Source organism: Diorhabda carinulata, chromosome 6, assembly GCF_026250575.1.
Source record: "Diorhabda carinulata isolate Delta chromosome 6, icDioCari1.1, whole genome shotgun sequence".
NCBI lineage: Eukaryota > Metazoa > Arthropoda > Insecta > Coleoptera > Chrysomelidae > Diorhabda > Diorhabda carinulata.
In genome coordinates this window covers 24,045,162-24,065,901 of record NC_079465.1, presented here as the reverse complement: position 1 = coordinate 24,065,901, position 20,740 = coordinate 24,045,162, and the positions used below count along the sequence as shown (strand labels likewise).

Below are 20,740 nucleotides of genomic sequence, written 5' to 3'. Positions count from 1 at the left end.
ATGCGTTAATCTATGGACATACTGTATAGCAATTACATTTATATTTGTTTGGAAACTTCAAGTAATGTTTACCATACACGTTATGGATATTGGAATCGATTGAAAACATATTGGTATGTCCCTTATCAACTGAACACACTTCCTGAATTACTGCATCAAATTAATGATGTAAAACATTATTCGTACACCGGATACAACATCATGATTATTTAACCATGGAGAACTGATAATTCACCTAAAATGAATACTCGAAATGTTGATTTTATACCAATACGAAATTTACTAAAAGTAATCTATATATATAAATAAAAAAATATTTGTCTGTTTTTCAATGAAAATTCGTTTGCTGTTTCAATTCAAACTGTCGACGTTGGTGCCATCTGTCGAAAATTGGCGTTCCCATCAATCTTTTCCGAAACAAAAATCCACCACGACTTTGCAACGGAATCAGAATCCTAGTCAAGAAAACGATGAATAATGGTAACTATTTTGACTGGAAAATCTAAAGGTGAAGATTTACCGTTGTCATCAGTATGAACTGAATTTGAATGACAGTGACGCCATTTTATAATGCTTTTTAACTAAATTCAGTTATTTTCAATCCAATTCAATTATTTCCAAATGATTTCGATCATTACCCATAACTTCCCGTTGATTATAACCAGAATTTGTCTTCTAAATAATCGTTTTCTTCTTCTGCACTTTGAATTGTACGATTTTCAATATCGATGAACTGCTTTACGAACGTTCTTTGCTTCAAAACCATCGACATTAGCATCTACGTTCCACAAAGCAATAATAATCATAGATATATATTTACAAAAAACCATAGAAATAATCCAGAACTAATAACCTTCGAAATGTTAATTATCATAAGATTGACGAAAAGTATAAAATCGACAGTATAAATTGAAGAAAATCTTATAAAATGGATATTTTATTAAAAACGCAGTTTATTTACAAATACTTTTTTGAATATTGATGCGAATATATCTTGAGTACCTATCTTTAAAAGATGCTTACTAAGTAAAATGTACACGAAGGAATATCAAACAATTCACTTGACATAAATTACAAGGAAACACTCCAGTACTCAATTTTTGTTAACTTAGTTTTCCCATAAATTATTCATTATTGACAGAATTTCCATTGTTTTCCCTAATTCATTTTAATCAAGGCAGCGTTAAATCTGAATGTCGTAGCGGGAATTTTAAATTTCAAAACAGTGACGTACCTACCATAAAATGTGAAAATACCATTTTAAATATTAAGATGGTAAATTAATGTAGAATAATCTAATAAATTCATATTTTTATAAAGGTTTTATTGAGTCGTGAACTTTTTTATAAATGCAAATGGTGTTTGAGATTTTTTTTTTAAATTCTATCTTCGTTACTTTAACTAGTTGAAAATAGTAATTTTCCGTGGTATACCATTCCGTATGCTTGATAAAGTTTATTTACGTTTGTATGGGAAAAACAGTAGCCGAAGAGAATGCAAATGTTCGACGATAAATCCACGCCACTGAATTTTTGAAGTAAAGTGATGTTCTGAAAACTGGAGTTGTATTTATCTTTCTTTTATAATTAGATGCAAAGTTTGTTGAAGTTGAAGTCAACAGGCAGGGAGATTCGTGACTCCAAATGGGATTTTATGATCCTGATACTGAAAACTTGCAGCTTTTCTCTCAGGCAGAAATTAATAAAAAGAATTTTTATTTCCCTTCTTCCAAACTTATAACTCTTTCTGTTCGAGTACTTCCTGTACTTTTCACTCGACAGCCATTTTACTTTTTTCAACTTTTTTTTAAAAACTCATTCACTGTATTTTTTTATTTATAGCCATTAGGATTTTATAACAAGAAGAAAAAACGAAAGAGTTATCACATAACTGGAAGGATATACCCTATATATCTCATTCCAGGAAGAGAATTCTGGGAATAAAAGGGTTCATATCAGTTTCAGACTTGAACGTTTCCTGTGCTGAAACTATTGTCGTCTCTATCACACTCTTGTAATTGTACATGTCCGCTAATTTCAAAATTAATTCTCTCTGTGGTTTTAATTCCATAGAAACGCTTTAATAATATTTTTCAAATCTATGCTAACCATACCAGGTCCATAAGCATATTTTGATCATGCGCGAATAGAAATGAATAATTTCCATGTAACGAAACACTCAGTATATTGGCCGAAAAATACCAATCAAGGAAGGAAAATAAGCAACAAAATGACTGACAACTCCATTAGATATGATTTGAAAATGGATTATTGTTGAAAGAAAATAATATCTATTGTGATTTTTTCATTAATTTTAACACAAATTTTTTTCTCTAATCCTTGTACGAATAATTTTGTCAAGTATAGAGTAAAAATTTATTTTTTGTTTTTCACGTTCATTTTTGATGATCAAAAATGGAAGGAGATTGTACTGAAGGAAGAAGCAATTTTTAAAAATTACTTCGATTTATCATTTTTATATCAGATTGAAAAATTGTAAAGTCCTCAAATAAATGCGATCAATAAGCCCATGAGATTTAACAAGATCAAACGTGACGAAGTAAACAAACACATAAAGCTAAAATTTGACGACTAATATACTTTTGGATACAAAAAAGAAAACAAAACAAACGCCATTATTAAGAGGATCTTTTAATAAATTGAGATTTCTCGATCATTATTTTCTTTATTGAACATTCCGGAGGAAGGTGTAGATATAAAAATAGGACGTTGTTTCTTTGGTAACGATGAAAAAATAGTTTGGAACAAATGTTACTTTTCTCACATTTTTTATTATTTTATCAGATTCTCTAGTTCGTAAAAAAATTGAGAATGCAATTTAATTCTAAAACTTCAACTCAAAATTTTAAATGAATATGCGATTACGTTAAAATTACTTAACTTCGGCGTACTCTGTTGATGTAAAATTTATGATGAAATAATTCCTTTATTATATCAAAGTTTCCAAAAGTAAACTCTGAATAATTTCAACTTTTTGATTGTATATTTTTGATTTATGACTTCGATAATTTGAATATTTCATAAGCTGTTTAAATATCGATACACTGAGAACCCAAATGCTTGGGAATTGTATTGAACCGCCTTTTGTACAAGCGTAATTTCCTTAACACATCAAAAACTGTTCATGAAAGATAAATAGGGACTAAACCCACATGTAGAGGTCACTGGTTTTATGAAACCATATACAAAATATAGACCGCATTCAATTGAATTCATATTTCAATATTAGAAAGATATTCAAAGAAATTAAAATTATTAGTATTCAAAACCCCTACAACAACAGGGATAAAATAGTTGGCAGAAGAAAAATTTTGGCCGGTCTGTAGATGACAACAACCAGCTCCAAAAGTGGGTCGGCCATGATGCAGTGGTAAGTATAATATAAAACGACATGCGATATCAATCTATGAAATTTTCTGCCTCGCATTCAATTTTTTGCACGTTGTATGGCACCATATCAAGATTTTGTAGACTTTGCTCGTCAAAATTCACCTCACTCACCTCAAAAAAAGCTGTGACGTGGACCGGTTTTAGAAAGGAAATATTCTGCAGCAATAGGAAGTGGAATTGAGAAAATAATGAATTTGAGAAGGAGAATATTTTCGAATTGTTGAGTGAACAACAAATTACAGAGATGTGTCCTCTTTAGCGAGTTAATTGATGAAATAAAAATATGTTCCACTTGTAATTGCTATAGTAATTGCTATTTGCTCTTTTTCGTGCTGCTTTTGTTTTGAAAGGAAACAACTTTCCAAGAATTAAACGAACATCCACTCAGTAAACAAACAGTAGCACATTTTAATGAAATAAGTCCGGCGTCTGTCTTTCTCTATTTTCATTAAAATTAATTGAATTGTTCACCGGAGTAGAAGGAACAGCTCCAAGATTAAGTTGTAGAGGAAAATAAGAAGTGTGTTCATGTTGGACAAATCTACTACTTCGATCTAAAGGCTAATAATTTACTTTCAACTTATCGTTTTTTCATTTCAGGTGAAGTTCGGATCTAATTTAAAGTATTAGCGGTTCAAAGCTTCAATCGGACGGGGTATTAAATGGAAAATTTCGTCGAGAATAAGAATTAGATTACAAAATAACCGATTTCATAGATTATTTACTTTGTCTTCCTATAAATCAGTGGAAAATATAGAAACTATCAAACCAACCGGATCTTTAGAGCTAAAAATTCCTCGAAAAAACTTTACTCTATTGATCTTGACCCAGATAAAGTCGTGATGCTCCTTTTTTCCTGGCTCTATCGAAAATAATCACTCACAGATTCTTCTTTAGACCTGTAGATAAATTTGAACTAAATCAAACAATAACCAGCATTCAAAACAAAACTCCCTGCAGCTTCGATGGGTTATCAGGTTATTTTTAACTTTTCCAGCAGTAATGATTATGCTTTTTTCCCTAGCTGTTTAAAAACAGCTATAATTGTTCCCCTGCACAAAAATGGCGGAAAAAATAACACCAATCTTACCAAAAATAATCGAAAGACTAATAATAAGACTGCGTTTTCATTTTAAAATCTTGAATGCTCAATAATTTGGTTTCCCACCAAATAAATGCTCTATGTTTTCTGAAATATATACCTCACTCAATAATAAATTTTTTACAGCTTCGGTTTATTGTGATTTCGCTAATACCTTCGATTGTATTGTTAATGAAATTCTGATTAACAACTAGATATTACAGCATCCGAGGTGTTCATTTAAAATGGTAAAATTTTGAGTAATTTATCAGTTGGAGTGGTGTACCACAGGGTTCGGTTTTAGGTTCAGTTTTTTGTGATGTGGATTCAGATATACAAGATTTACATTCTACCATCATGAGTAAAGATTGAGAAAACTTTTAGTTTTATCCTTACAGCCACTCAAACTTAACAATTACTTGAAACGATTTAATTCGATCAAGTTTCTTGGTTTATATATTTACAGTGTCCTTCAATGGTTTGTAGAAACTATGGTGAAATAATTATCCCATGCTTGTTTCTCCATTAAATCCAACATCTGAACCGCTCGATTCTAGTACTACTTTTTTGGGGATCTTGTAGCTTGCTCTTCGTCGATTCTATCTTCATATTATAAAAAAATCTATTCGTTACATTTACGATTTGAGTGGTATTATGAATAAAAGATTAACAAGAATTAACTCGTAATACAAACTTTCTAAAATGAATGATTTATAATATAGTCACGGGACCATAAAAATCCTTGTTGATCTCAAAGTTATGGGTCTGCGTAACATGAAATATACCATATATAAATTTAGTTTTCGTTTCGATGGAAACAAATTTTACTTTTCTCAATTCAGCGATTTCAAATGGCTTGTTTGTGTTGGATAATTCTTTGTTTTGGGGCTGCTGATCTGACTGTGCAACTTTGCAGCACAATTTTCAGTTGAGACAATCTACAGTTGTTCAATTTTTTCATCGAGATCAATATATGAAGAAACTAGCAATCCAACTATGTAGTAACAGAAACTTTTTTATAATTCGGCGAAGATAGTTGCTTGAATAAAGAAAAGTTAATCAAGAATTATACTTTGCTCTGTTTTACGTTGAACCAATATTTGAAAATCATTAAAATGAATTGTCGTTCGTACTACAAATTATTATTCACGATTATAAAATATATATCATACCCGATCAAGATATGAAAGTCATAGCATTTTGCTTTATATCCAAAAGGAGCTTTAATGGAAAAAGATTAGAGATAAAAAGAAGAATAATTACGTCATAAATTCCAGACTAATATTTCACTCAAAAAGATATAGTATGTATCTTTGGGTCCGTAAAAGAGACTATAAAATGAAAAGTATCCTTATACTAGAATCCATTAGTGTATCCACTTTTGAGCGTTTACTTATGTCTACCGGAATTTACAGACATCCCCATAAAATCGTTAGTTTATTGTCCCTTTTCCTGGTGATATTTTCACTTAATATGCACCTCAAGCATAGTTGTTTCTGTTTAGAGTCCTTCTATAAAATATGTTCTTTATAAAATATTTCTTTTCCTTTTTTGCAGGGTATGTGTTTTATCTGAAAGCTTCTTTTCAAGTCTACTTATAGATAAGAGCGTCGATACAACAATTTTCTAGCTACAGAGCTACAAGTATTTTCAGTTATATTACAAAAAATTTAAATCTATATAATCGTCAGAACATAAAAAGTTATTCCGACAGTTCAAAGTATACTCCCAATACACTAATTAGAAAGACGTTACTTTTTTGAGAAGTTTCTCTGAAAAAATCGGTAAATTCTAATTAGATTTCTCCCACTCGAGAAGTTCAACTTATATAAGAATTTAATTTAAACGAAGTTTTGTCCTCGATTTTTTTATTTGATTAGAAGAAATAAAGGCAATTAAGCGTTAGTGAAGCTCGCAAAGGGAGATTAATTAAATTCTAAAATATATATGAAATCATTAAGAAAGACAGGATTATAATTAACCTTTCACCTTTTATACTTTGACAAATCGATTGCTGTTTCATCATAATCAACATTTAATATTTGAAACAACCAAAAACAAACTAGTTTTTCGCCCTTAAACGTCTTCAAACCATTACATTAATTTTTTTAAATAAAATGAGGGTCCAATTTCCCTTGAAATTATATTAATAATGAATGATTCTAATTATCATAAAAACACTATTTATTGCTGTGGAAGCTCAACAAATCTAATTAAACTTTTCTAAAATTAATAATCGAGTACATGTGATTAGATTTTGAGGTTTCCCTTTGATACGAAATTACTTCAAACATCTTTCACGATTCTTAATGTACATATTTAGATGTATTATTCCCTGATCCTGATCCATTTGCTACCAATTTTTTTAGTGCGTGCTTCAACTTCCCATAGAATTAGTTAAAGGATACAATAAATATTCTGAAGAAGTCAAACAAAGTGTAGAATGCTTTGATTGATAGAACGAATTGATGAATCCAGCTCGTTTTGGATTTATTATTATTTTTATTATGAACTCTCATTATATTTTGAAATTATGATGAACGTCAATATCGGAAATCGGATATTATGGTTCATATTACTACAAGGGATGTATTATGAATAAATTAAGTTACTAAAATCACCTTTTCGACCTTTAATTTTCTTCAATTATTTCGTTTGTGCTGTTCTCGTGAACTTGTTCAAATTATTTAAATTGCGCGAAATATTATATAGAGATTTATTTTTGAAATTCGATAGTCTCAAACTTTTTAATAAAGTCTCGATAAAAAAATTCTACCGAACCTCCTGCGTTGAAAATAAATTATGAATTCAGAGTGTTGAAACTTTTTCTGCGGGAAGTCTAATATTATATCAATTATAAAGATTTCCTTCACCTAATTTCTAATTACACTGGTAAAAATTGTAACCAATTATACATAATGAAAATTGAATTGGAAACATGCACTCTAGTTCAACTCTACTTCTCTAATATCTTCCGCCACATCCGAACATTATTTTTCTGCTTCTTTTTTTCTTGTATTTTCTTCAATTTCTTCTATTTTCTTTTTTTGCAAATCTATTTACCAGAATTATTCCAGTACGTCCCAGCCATTTTACTCTTTGGGCTTTTATGTTGTGTTTCAGGGGTATTTATACAAATATTTTATTATCCTTCATCTGATATGTTTTGGTTTTGTCCTACTCTACTACCATCCTTTCCACATACTTCAAAACCACGTCCAGCTATTCCCAATCTCCATTATATTTTCGAATTCTCCATCAATTTTGTATGTATGTGAATTGTGACCCAAAGGATCTATTATGTCTGTTAATACCATTCCTTTTAAAAAGTCCAGCATGTAAGCTGCTAGAGACTGTCGTCTTATATTTCCTTTGCTCCCAAATGTAGTAATCTGGAGTTCTGTAGTGTCTAAGCTAAGGTCCCATGCAAGACGTGTCTGCCCCTGCTTCACCGAGTTTATCAGCCACATCAGTTCCCTTCGCTCTGGTGTTTTCTGTTTGCGATAGCTCCTCTCTAGATTGAACTGGACACATTTTATTGTTTTGGTGTGCTGCCCAGGCTTTCAGAGTTCTTGGTTCTGAGCCCATACACTTCTATTCCAGTTCCGCTTGCTGTTTTACATCCCTAGTAGCTAAGTATTGAGGTTAGCTTTTTCGATGCATCATCCTGAGGCTTGTCTTAGGTTTGGTCATTATTTAGGGATGGTTTTTGTTTGATGATTCCGTCTCTGAACATTCCAAGTGATGTTTTTGTTTGAGAATCACTTCTAGTGTAGCTGTTGGACATGATTTTATTCAAATAAGCTAGCCAGTATTTGTACCTTCGAGAGATTGTTCCTCGTGATATTCTAGTACCCCAAACCATTGTTCCATATCTGATGATTGGTTTCACAATTGCCGCACTTTGGGCTTCAACCTCAATTTCTCCTGTAGCTTTAGTGATTATATCTTTTTCGTGTTTGTTTACTATATAGTGTGATTTCCAGAAATTTTCCATCTGATTTCTACTCAATGACTTAGGTAGGTTTTATTGGGGTTGACGTTTAGCCCCAGCGATCGACACAACCTTTTTTAACCGTTGAGTCCTCTTCCAAGCATCCTTCTTTCGTTAAATCTTCATACTTATTTTGCACTTCTATTTAATTTTTTGTCTCGTTTTTTTGTAGATTATTTCTATATTTAAACGGAATATTAAGGAGAACGAATTTGAATATCTTCCTTAAAATTCCTGCTAAACGACTTTGAATAAAAACAAATTGTAGATCAACAAAACAAAAAACTTTTTCAGTAGCGGCTTTATTCCGCTGATAACAATTAATCGGTGATTAAAACCAAAGTTGTTTCTTTGCAAGGCAGAAAAAACGATTCTTTAAGCCATAATAGAAGCAGAGGTCGTAAAAATTTCTTTAGAATCAATGAAGATAAAATTCTCCCTAGTTAACTTCGGAACCGAAGGATATCGATGTTAAATTTATTGTCCTAAAGAGAATTATAGCGGCGTGGGAGGGTCAGAATCGAACTAAAGGGATCCAAATCTCACTCCGGAATACATTAACAGAGTTAGGGCAGAACTTAGTGCAATAAATAAAAAAGAAAAACTAAAATACTTATTCTCCATGCAAGACTCAAATCACTAATTTTGATAAACGCCTCGTAATCTGATATTTGACAAATTCCTGACATTTTTTTATGTAAGAAATTGTGGAATAATTTTGTTTTAGATTGCAATGGTATTCCTTAACTCATTTTTGAAGTTAATACGTCTGATATCAAAATGGAATTGAAAAATATGGAAGCGTGTATTTGAAAATATCGATGACATTATTATAGAAAGTTTATATTACGAATTATTCCTTGAGAAATGTATTAAGTATAAAAAAATCTAAACCTCGTTACTTCAAACTAGTCGCGTCAATGAATACATAAAACAGGCAAACTTCGGAAGTCCTCAAGATCAGCTCCGATTTTGATTTTTTTCTTTTTTATATTCTTCAAAATCAGAAACCTCTCGGAGCGGGGACGAAAATATTTATCTGGTTCAAACAAGATCTGTGATATTTATGCATAAAAAAATTTCTACTATACAATATCCATTAAAAACTTGTAAATATATTAATGAATGTAATAAACAATTACCTATAAGTTTGTTCTGTGTAGTAATTAATTTGTGGAGCAAAATATAAATTTTTTATTGACCATAGAAAATTCATTATTTTATATACAAAAAAAGTACATTTAATTTTGATTCTCGTTTCGCGTTTCGGAGACTTCTTCATCCTCTTCAAGTGGTGGGTGGTTACTGCAGTCGTTTACACTGCAAACTATGCAGGCTGGTGAACAATGAAGACCACTTTTTCTGCAGCCACACGCTGAACCGCATCCTGTTTTGCAAGAGCAAAATATCAATTTTAAAACGTTGTCAGGTGCTGCTGGTTGTGTCATTTTTTGATTGGTTTTAAATAATTCTCTTTTCGTCAACCCCATTCTTCAGGTGGTATCGATGAATTATTTTTCCATTGCTGAACTTGTAAGTAGACACTTTTAATATGTTGTACGCTTCTATTTTTTGAAGCTAATGCTATGAAACGTTTATATCGCAGTTCATTCAAGCATTTGGCAGTTTTAGCACCATACATTGTTAGAATACAATCAATACCATCATTAGAAAGCACTTCTTCATTTTACTCTTCAAAAACTTTAATAAAACTATTTTTTCCTTTGTTATAGAAAGCGGATGTAGTATCACATCCAGTGAATGCATGAATAAAAAACAGATGGTTTTTTGTAATATTTGGATATATCTCTAATATTGTTTTTGTTGAGTAGACTCGTTGCAAGATATTATATTTTAGTGGTTTTAAAAAAACATTTATATATCATCAGGTGCTAAAGCCATCAATAAAACTAACACATCAATATCTTTAGCTACAGCAACTACTTGAATAGAGGAACAAACTATAGCAGATTGTACAATTAATCGATCAGCATGACTTTCGACTTGACACCACTCAATATTATTTCCGCCTAGTTTTTTCCAGAGAAGATTTATAAACTAATTTTTATTTTTGCTATTACCTAAAAGTTTCTCTTTCGTTGTGTTTAAAGGCATGTCTTCTTCAAATGAATAATCATTGGAAGTATTGCCGATATATCTACGATTTCTCTCAGGCACTTTAGTTCCATCATTACTGTATCCATCAAATACAACTTCAACATCAGTGCCATAACTATTACGTAAATATCTAATATACTGTTGACAAATATCTGCAAATTTTTCATTTTTTTCCCATTTTCATCTATGAAGTAGCACACCACCATCAAAAAATTGTGTGTGTCAGCTCCGACGCACGACTGGAGTTTACTCCTGAAATTCGATAGTCTTACCAGACGCAAAAAGAGTTTATTTAACTTAAAAAATATTGATACTGTATAAAAGGGTAAATTTGTTAATTAATGAAAAAAATATACATATATAAATATATATTTATTCAATTTATTCATTTCATATACATTTATTATAACTAATCGACGAAATATTTTACATTAAACTTTTTACAATAGTCAATAATCTCGATAAATCATATTGGGTTGATTTTCTAATTTTATGTGTTGTTTTCAAATATATATTTATATGAACTACATCGATAATTATTAAAATATTTAATAAATACAAATTGCACATGCTCATACATATAATACATGAATTATAACGTACCTTGCAACCACGTGTTTGTTAGATGTTCCGGCAATATCATCTACACCTCTTTCTGCCATAGTTATTTGAAAATACTTTCAGTTCACTTTAGCGGAACACAATGATAATAAAACTTCACAATGACAGCAATATAAGTATGTTGACACTGACAAATTAGAAAGTTGCGCATCATAGGGTGCGCACGAAAAACGTAACGAGGTCATTCATCGATAGATTTTACTCCTCACATTTTTCTCATACCGGGCCCCTTATATATGCAAATCGATTCTTAAGGAGTAAACTCCAAAAATACAGAAAAAGTTAGTAACATCACTAACATCCGTTTGGCATTGTACAAAGGTAGTCAAAATATTGGCGGAGTTCATCATTTTTTTTTTTTTCTTAAAAAGCATAAACGTTGGAAAATTAAATTTGGATCTATAGCGAGTGCAGTATTATTAACTTTGATTTTACTGCTCATGATCAATAAACTTTTAACAGTATCTTTTGTTGCCATTTTCATATCTTTGAAGTTAAAGCCTCTGATTTTATTTCTTAATTTAATTCCAACATCAAATGCTTCATAACAATTAATAGTTTCGTTACATACAATTCCTGTGGAAATTGCCATTACTTCCTCTACGTCAGAAAAGGGGTTGTGAATTTTAAAAAACTCTACAATTTTATCAAATGCTTCAGAATCTTCATTGATTCTGCTATCACTAGCGTCAACATGCTGATATAATGATTTAAAGGCAACTCCACAAAACTCCGTTCCATTCCGTCGATTTTAATATTAAATTATTGTTAAAAACCTTTTTCTAACAACTATTTGTTACAATAAGATTAATATATGGAGATTTTATTACAAAAAAATAGAGACCAAACTGAATTTTTTATATAAATGTCGTTGATATTGTTTAAACAATATAAATAGTTCCGTCCCCGCTCTAAGAGGTTTCTGATTTTAAATAATATAAAAAAACAAAATTTAAAAAAAGAGATACATCAAAATCGGAGCTGTTATTGAGGACTTCCGAAGCAAAGGCTTCATTGACGCGACTAAACATACACTTAAAAAAAATAAAACTAACGGTGTTCATTTATCAAAAAATTATGAAATAATAAAGTTCCCCAACGTCCATATCTCACGTGTAATGTTGGTTATTATTAATATAAATTATTAAGACTTAATTTTCAGTTATTTCTCCTGCTTTTCATGAGAATTAACTGCAGAAGGCACATCTTAATTGGCTGTACTCAAAACCATCCAATTATTCCTTCCGGAAAGCAAAACTAAATGAATTAAATTTATTTTTCTCTCTCTCTTCAGCTTAAATATGCCTTTGCAAGCAGAAAATTTGCGTGCACAACTTGAAGTAAATAACCTATTCAGCCTATATAAACAGTGGACCGTTAAGACTTTCAAGGTAATAATGTTTAATAATGAATTAAATGATTTGAGTTATTAGTTCCTGGTCTATAAAAAGTAACATTTCACTCCATATAACCACTCTGGAATGGGATAAAGCTTTGTTTTTGCTCGGGAATTAATGTTTTTCTCCACTCCCAATTAGGATTGTAATTGTTTTTCTTATTAACCTAATTACCACATAGAGGAAAAAACATTCAACGTTGACAAAGTCCCTGTTAATTTGGACTTCGGGGACCACTAAGCATATATGGATCAGGCAACGACAAAATTGGGGTACTTGGGTAATTTGGACTTGTTGAAAGAAAAATAATTAGTTTAAAGCTAATTTATATAATAATAACAGTAAATTCAGTCGGTAATAAATGAGTAACTCGATGGAATACAAGCACAAACGTCACATCCAGAAGAAAAATTATAGTGACAATTTATTTACTACGAGTTGAAAGTTTCTATGGGTATTAGTAGATTGTTCATTGGCAATTACCAAGAAACGGATATTCTCGCGTTCTAAAAGTTCCAAAGTGATTTAATTCGTTTAAACAGATACTAGATACAGAAGTTTCTGGAGTTGTATCTAAACTAATTGTGCAAAATAAACACTTAACACCGACTGCTAATTACTAGTGTTTCCTATTAAATATTCTAGTGCCGTTGGTGCATTATATTGAAGTTTCACATAATTTAAGTACCTCAGTAATACTTTTTATATAATCTGATAAACTTAGAAGCTATAAACTTTTTTATAATTTGCGTGAGATTGGTTACAACTCTCATCATATATTATTACCAATCGTTACTACCCATAATTATACGTTTGCATATAATTGCGACGTTTAAGCGAAGACATCAAACAAAAACGGCCAAAATTGGCTAAGAAGAAAGCGTTGCTTCATCAAGATAATCTACCGAATCAAAGAATTAAATTTTAAATTGCTACCACATGTAAATTAGCCAGATTTAGCCCCCTCGGATTATTTTATTATAGTTAATAGTTATTTCGAGAAGCTTGAATATTCCTATTATAAAAAGGGTATGGAGTTAAAAGGAAATTACGTTGAAAAATATTTTTTTTTGTTTTCCAACGAATATTGAAATTATTTCAACGGGAATCTAACCAAATGCACACCATTGATCAAAACACATAATCGACTGACTGCGAAATAGATTTTTCCCCAGAATTACAGCGAAAACATTAATACCAAAATCCTCAAATGAATTTAAAACTCAATTTTCGAATATTTTTTCGTGTGCAGATATTTTGATAATTCACTAATGTCTGAAATTGATCCAGATATATCGGAAAAAAATTGTTAAATCAATACGAGGAAAATTTATGAGTATAAAATTGATCCTATTGGGTTTCTTTTGGGAGAGTTACTGAAAAATGTATGACCGAAAATTACGGTAACGGAGATTAATTCAATGAAAAGTTATTTTCTCTTCTACTGTGTTTGATAAGGTGGGTTTAGAATTTCTGGTTGTGACTGACACGTTTTCCAGATCTTTTGACTGAATCAACCTTTTAACAACTCTATTTTATGCCGTTTTTAACTTAAATGGCGTATATTTTTTCAGGATTACCTTTGTTAAATAACAAAATAATGTCCTTTGTTCCACCGAAATATGGAAACTACGGGATTCTCTCTCATCTGAATTCAAGAATTGTCTGACATATTACACGGTATGACTTTTTAATACCTTTTTGTGTAACCCTCATGCGGTTATAAAGTTAATTCATCTTCTCTAAGCATACAATGGGAATTTACCTTTTTTATCTTTACGGTAGGCCCTTTGGGAATTAGTAATAAGCGGCCGTTATTAATAACAGCAATTACGACGAGTCAGAACTGGTTTATTTCACGGAAATTAAGTTTTATACATTTATAACCTTTGAATTTCGTTCTTGAGATATTACCTCTCTAGGTAAAAGCAGAAATATATTATTTCTTTTGTATATTTTGGATTGAAAGAAATTTTAGAATACACTCGCATTTCTAAAACATTATTCACGTGTCCAATAAACAATAGTCATTGAATAGTTATACAAAACGAAAATCTTAATATTTCAGGTATAGAACTTTTAACCCAACTTTCCATAATTCAAAAATTCTTGCTTTTCGAGAACCTCGACGCTCTAACTATTAAAAGCTTGACTTTACTAATTGATTGTGTCTTTCGAAAGGCTCTGGTAGATATTTTTGAATCATTTTAGTTAAATATGCACGTGAATTTACTAATTTAAATTATTCAATCTTCAATTTTATACTACATATTCTTACCTAATGACGCGAATCACTTAGTAATTAATAATCTGTGACCATGAAGCAATTTTAGCCGAATTCTTGTTACCTTAAGAAAAACCTCATTTGGTATTGATTTTCTCCAAATAGAACCTCACTAAATTTGATAATTTATATTCTCGATAAAACTATGAGGTAGGCATTTCCTCTTCGCAAGATCAGGACTATATGGTGGAATATGGAATGACCTCAATCCTTGAGCTACTACGTCCAAGAATCCGCTTCTTATACATTCAATTTTAGTTAAAGGAAGTCTTGAAACTTGGGACTCGTGGTGATTACCATAATTGTAAAGCTGCTATGTTTCACTACGTATAATATTCTTTGACTATTTCTTCTTATGAAACTGTTATAATATATTTCAAAAAGTAGAATGTAATTTTTCTCGAGATATAGCGCTGAATCAAACGGAACTATTGATTCTGGAATCTAATACCATTTGAGTGAACCGTTTCTCTGAAATGTTATTACATGATTATACAAAATGGAGTTCCGATGTCACATGTGGCATTTAAGTGTTTGCCATTTGCATATTATGCAGATAAAACTTTTGTTATTGCTCGTTTTAAATGAAAAATAGAAAAGAAGGAAGTTTATTCGGTCGGGCTTCAATATTTTCGTCCAGGTAAACGGTGCGTGTATATCACACAAAAATTTCCAAAAAAAAAACATGTTTATATTGAAAACATATCGATATTAAAATGAATTTTTCGATAGACTAAAATTTATTTACTATACTGACAAACGCGATCGGATAAACGATTTTTCCAATGTCAATAAATTATTCTCATATTTTGAATTGCGTGCTATTGTTGTTATGTTTTTCCCCATAAAAATCAAACGGCGGTCGAAACAACAAAAAAAGAGCCGCCTTAAATAACTACAAGAAAAGTTTTTTGATAAATTGATAGCTGCAAAGCTATAATTTACATTCGGACATGGGAATTCTGGAACTGTTGGCTGGTGTTTCTGCAATTGATGCCCGTTACACATACAGAACAACCGTACACACACATTTTAGAACATTTCGCTTTGTTCGATGTCACTGTGTCGGGAAAAACATGAAAAATGTTTTAAGCATTAACTTGGATTCCAAGCCTGAGGGGCTTTATAATAAGTATATACTATTATATGAAAATCCACTGGGAATTATTAGAAAATGGAATTAAAATCAAAAATAGGCCAGAACGAAATTATTTTTGTACAAAAAAAAAATGATAAACTGGACCCGAAATGAATAAGTTTGATATACAGGGTCTCTCACGTGAGAGGCTCAAATAAGGGACCAAAATTTCGAAAAAAGTCGGTTCCATTTCAACTTTAACTTGAACTAAATTCAGTACAGTTTATGAAACTGTTAAATGCATTGGGTTATGTTAGTAGAAGGCGTAATAACAACAATTCAATGAAAAAACAAATTAAAAATATTCAACATTTATATTTGAAGCAATTACTAACCATTGTTTCTCAAATGCAAAATTATTCTGCGTCTTAATTTGAAGTCGACTCTGTCTAGTAGTTGATGATCATTTCTTATTATATTGCATTTATATGTAAGGAGATTTCAAAATTTTTTTTTAAAATCACTTGAAGAAGAATAAAGAGTCTCCTTTAATGCCCCCCAAAAAAGTAATCGCATTTATTGAGGTTAAGTGAGAGGGGAGGCCAATCTTGAGGTAATTTTAAATTGAATTTCCACATTTGGGGCTTAGCTTTAAAGCTATAAATCCTCAGGGATGCAACTTAGCCCTCAAATCGTCATAATCGGTTAGGTTAGTATCTAAAGTATCTAAAACTCAATAATTGAATTCAATTCGTCACAAATGCAACTCCCATTAAACTTTATACATATTTAACTCAAATTGTTGTATTTTTGTTCTATGAAAAAAGTTTTTGAATAATTCAATGATAATTAATGTTGAATGAAGTCAATGCTGATAATCTTTCATGAATATAAAATAATAGATGGCCATTTCCATAACTAAATATCATAAAATATGTATTTCCAAACCAAAACATTGTAATCATAAAACACAACTAGGTTCAATCAAGATAATAAGGTTAATTATATTTGATCAGCTTTTCCATTATTATTATCATTAAAGTTCAGTACAACAGTTGTTTAAAATTCTAATTAGCTCATAAATCTGACAATACTGTCGAAAAATATTAAAACAAAACATGTTCGTAGATGGTACAGTTGAGTATATGACAAAATAACGCGTGCTCGTCGATTAGAAAAGTTTTCAGAATGAATAACCGATACAACTTCACTCTCAATTACCTCTGAACTCGTCGCTACCGCTAAATCGTTTCAACATACCAGAAATTATTAAAAACGGGCTCTGTTGCCGACGCGTCACGATCTGTGCGACCGTTATTTGTAACTTCACGTCAAATTTCTGAAACACGTCTACACCACGCACTCCATGAGAAAGATTTAGATCGCAGATTGGAATTTTGCGAATGGTACCTCGGATGCAGCTCCAGCATTCCATTTTGTGGTCGGATGAAGCAGGTTGATCGATGTAGCTGCTTGTACCGGAGCGACCAGAATTAAATCTGTCTGGAGTGTTTGTGGGCGAGTATCCATGAGGGAGGTCTCGTGGGTCCGCACCTTTTTAATATAACACTCGCAAACATCTGTCATTTCATGCAGGATGCAGCTTAATGTTTATTTATGGAATAGACAGACGAGGATTCGAGACATGCTTCGCCGGACCTAAATATATTGATCAACATGGGCATCAATTTGAGTACTTCCAAATCCCTCCTGTAATTTCTTTTAATAAAATCATTTTTTCTCTCAATATAAATTTGTTACCTGATTCATACCGATGTTTGTATACTATTTAAATCGTTCAATCTTATTTTACATATAAAAAAATATATATACTATATACTATGAGGATTTTTTCTTCCAGTTTCAGGCAAAGAACTGATATTGAGAAAACTAAGTGCCGAAGAAGGTATGATAAAGGTCCAGTGTTTGGCAGAAGGTGTTTATCCCATGCCGTTAATTATTTTAGATTCACGTGTAAGGTAAGTTTATCTATAATAAAAAAATAATTTTAATCAATGTCGAGCGCTGTAGTTCCCACAATAAACACACGTATAGAAATAGATCTGATAGTCTAACGAATCGAAGCTTTTGTTCTTAATCAATGGAATTAACTACTAAACAAGATCTTAGAGTGACTTAACAATCCCCAAGTATTGAATCACTTTTCGTGTTACTCCCTATTTAGTTGAATAGTTGGTTCTTAGGAGAAACGTCGAACAATCGGCAATGATATGTGAGCACCTGTCCAGAATATCGGCTAGAAATAAATTTCCGAGTAAACAATCATTTGCAGTGATAATGGGGGCCGTGTTTCGTACAATTTTATGCTTTTCACATTCCTCAGATAAAATCTGAGTTCTAAATCGAAATATAGAGAACATTCCGCGTTCGGCTTACCAACGCAACGACTGATTTATGCACCGACTGCAGTAAACAGAACACGTTCTTAACAGTGGTGTGGAATTTAATAAGTGGCGTGAAAATTTAAATATGTGCTTTGCAGTTGAGAAAAAAATTGATGTACAACCAAAATATCAAGAAAGTTAACGTTAATATCCTGAATTTGAATTTATCTTCGTAGAAACTCAAAATATTTTTCGATTTATTCAATTTTATTATTTATAACTTGGAGAATAAATAATAACATGCAATAATTGTTCTTATTATTTAAAATTCTGTTCTAAAGAACTGTTATTTACAAACTTATAGATTCCCACCTCTATATTTGATTGGTATTATTATTATTATTAACACTGTATATGTAGTTTTTATAACTAAAAAATCGTTTACAAGGTTTGTCGTTTGTAATTCTTCATCACCTGTACAAATTCCAATGTTGTTTTGTTGTTTTTTTTTTGTTCTAAGGCGTTTGACGCCGCCTCTGACAATTCTCGGAAGTTAATTGCGGAAAATGGAGGTGAAGATTGAAGACGGGAAAGAAGCGGGAGGGTAAAAAGCTTCCAATGGTCCTTCGCCTATACACAGTCGAGGTCACGTGATCGACTAATTTATGACTCTAACATTTCCACCGCCTACTTAGAGCGCGTCCGAGGAAGTTTTAATTCCTTCCGAAACAATACGCGCGTCAGGAAGTCGGTCAGGTATTTTATGTCAGAAGTGAGGTTGGTTGGGCGTGGTATAGTGACTGATTAAATTCGAATAAGAGGCTATGATAACTTCATCGGTATTCTCTTTCGCTTTATTTTCGGAAAAATACGTTCCCTTCCTTTTCCCAAAACTGACAGGAAAGTACCAAGGAATTCATTGAATGTATTCATGCGAAATATTGAGGATTAACTGAATTGAAACAATCGTATTGAAATTTATATAGAAAAAATTAGAAAGGGACTCAACTCGAATGATTATTTAGAGAGAAAACATAAAATGAGAATCCAGAAACTTGAAAAACAACTAGATCACTAAACCTTACAGATTATTAAGAGACAAACAGCATTATCTTTCTTGAATTGTAAATTGAAAAATCTCTGCATTAACAAATGGGCACAAACCTGCGACTGCGACTCAGTACACATTTCAGAAGACTTCTGCATTTTTAAAGCAACGCTAGATTAAGCAGATAGATGACTTTGAAGTACGACTCCATATCCAAGAATTTCACCACCAATAGATAATATCACGAAAAGAATATGATAATATTAACTCTGTGGAGTTTTTGGTACTATTCCTTGATTAAATTCCTCATTTTTTTGTCTCGAAATAAATGAATCAACTTCAGAGTATTAGATTACTCAATAAGTCCTGTGACTGACACACAGATGGGGCTGCTAGTGTCAAATCCATTTGACGTTTATTAAATACCAATTTTCGATTAGTCACAAAAAAGTGACAGTCATTTAAGTGAATCTACTTTTGTTATTTTCGAAATAATGGATTTGAAACAATTTCATGTGTTAATTTATCATTGCTCCTTGATAAAAAAAATACTATACAAGCTTATCAATGGTTTCAAAAGTGTTATACGCTTCATCGAAAAGGACAATTTGTTATTGATTTGCTGAATTAAAAAGTGGTCGTACAGACATCGATGATAGTGAACGTTCTGGTCGTCCAAACGAGGTAGTTACTAATCGTAAATTGATATTGCGTTACATATCTGAGACCTTAGAGATATCATACACAATTATGCATGTAAATTTGACCATGGGGAAGCTTTTTTCAAAGTGAGTGCCGCGTTTAATCACACAGTCGATCAAAAACAACAACGTTTCGATGATTCGAATGGATATATTAACATTTTTTGCGTCGATATGTGACAATGGATGAAACATGGATCCATCACATCACTACGGAATCAAAACTGCAACCGGTGAAACACGTTCGAAGCGTCCAAGTCAACTTGAAAGGTTATGGTTATTGTTGGATCGTTTGACTGCAAAAATCAAAGAAAAATGTCGAAGAAAAAACCATTGTTTCACCAAAACAAGGCACCGATTCACAATTCGATGGCAACGATGGTTAAATTGAACCAATTACAATTCGAATTGCTGCCTCATCTATTGTATATTCCAGATCTGACCACCAGTGAATAATGGCTAATTTTTGATCCCAAAAAATGCTCGCCCATAAGAAATTCAGCTCAAATAATGAAGGAATTCTTGAAATTGAGGAAAAAGACTTGTCCTTCTACAAGAACGTATCGAGAAAAAAGAGTTGAAGAGTTGAAATGATCGAATTGTCTGTTTTCTTATTTAGTCACACGACTTTTTGAGTGATGTGATATTTGTTAACATTTTTAG

At 31.5% G+C, this 20,740-nt stretch overlaps 1 protein-coding gene across 1 annotated transcript in view; it reads left to right on the top strand.

The window, feature by feature from the left end:
- LOC130895365 (butyrophilin subfamily 2 member A2-like) overlaps positions 1–20,740 on the top strand; it is a 168,226-nt gene that overhangs the window by 83,356 nt on the left and 64,130 nt on the right. Inside the window, exon 4 of the mRNA XM_057802604.1 lies at positions 17,845–17,962. Within this exon, the coding sequence (XP_057658587.1) occupies positions 17,845–17,962 (118 nt within the window). The remainder of the gene's footprint in view (positions 1–17,844; positions 17,963–20,740) is intronic.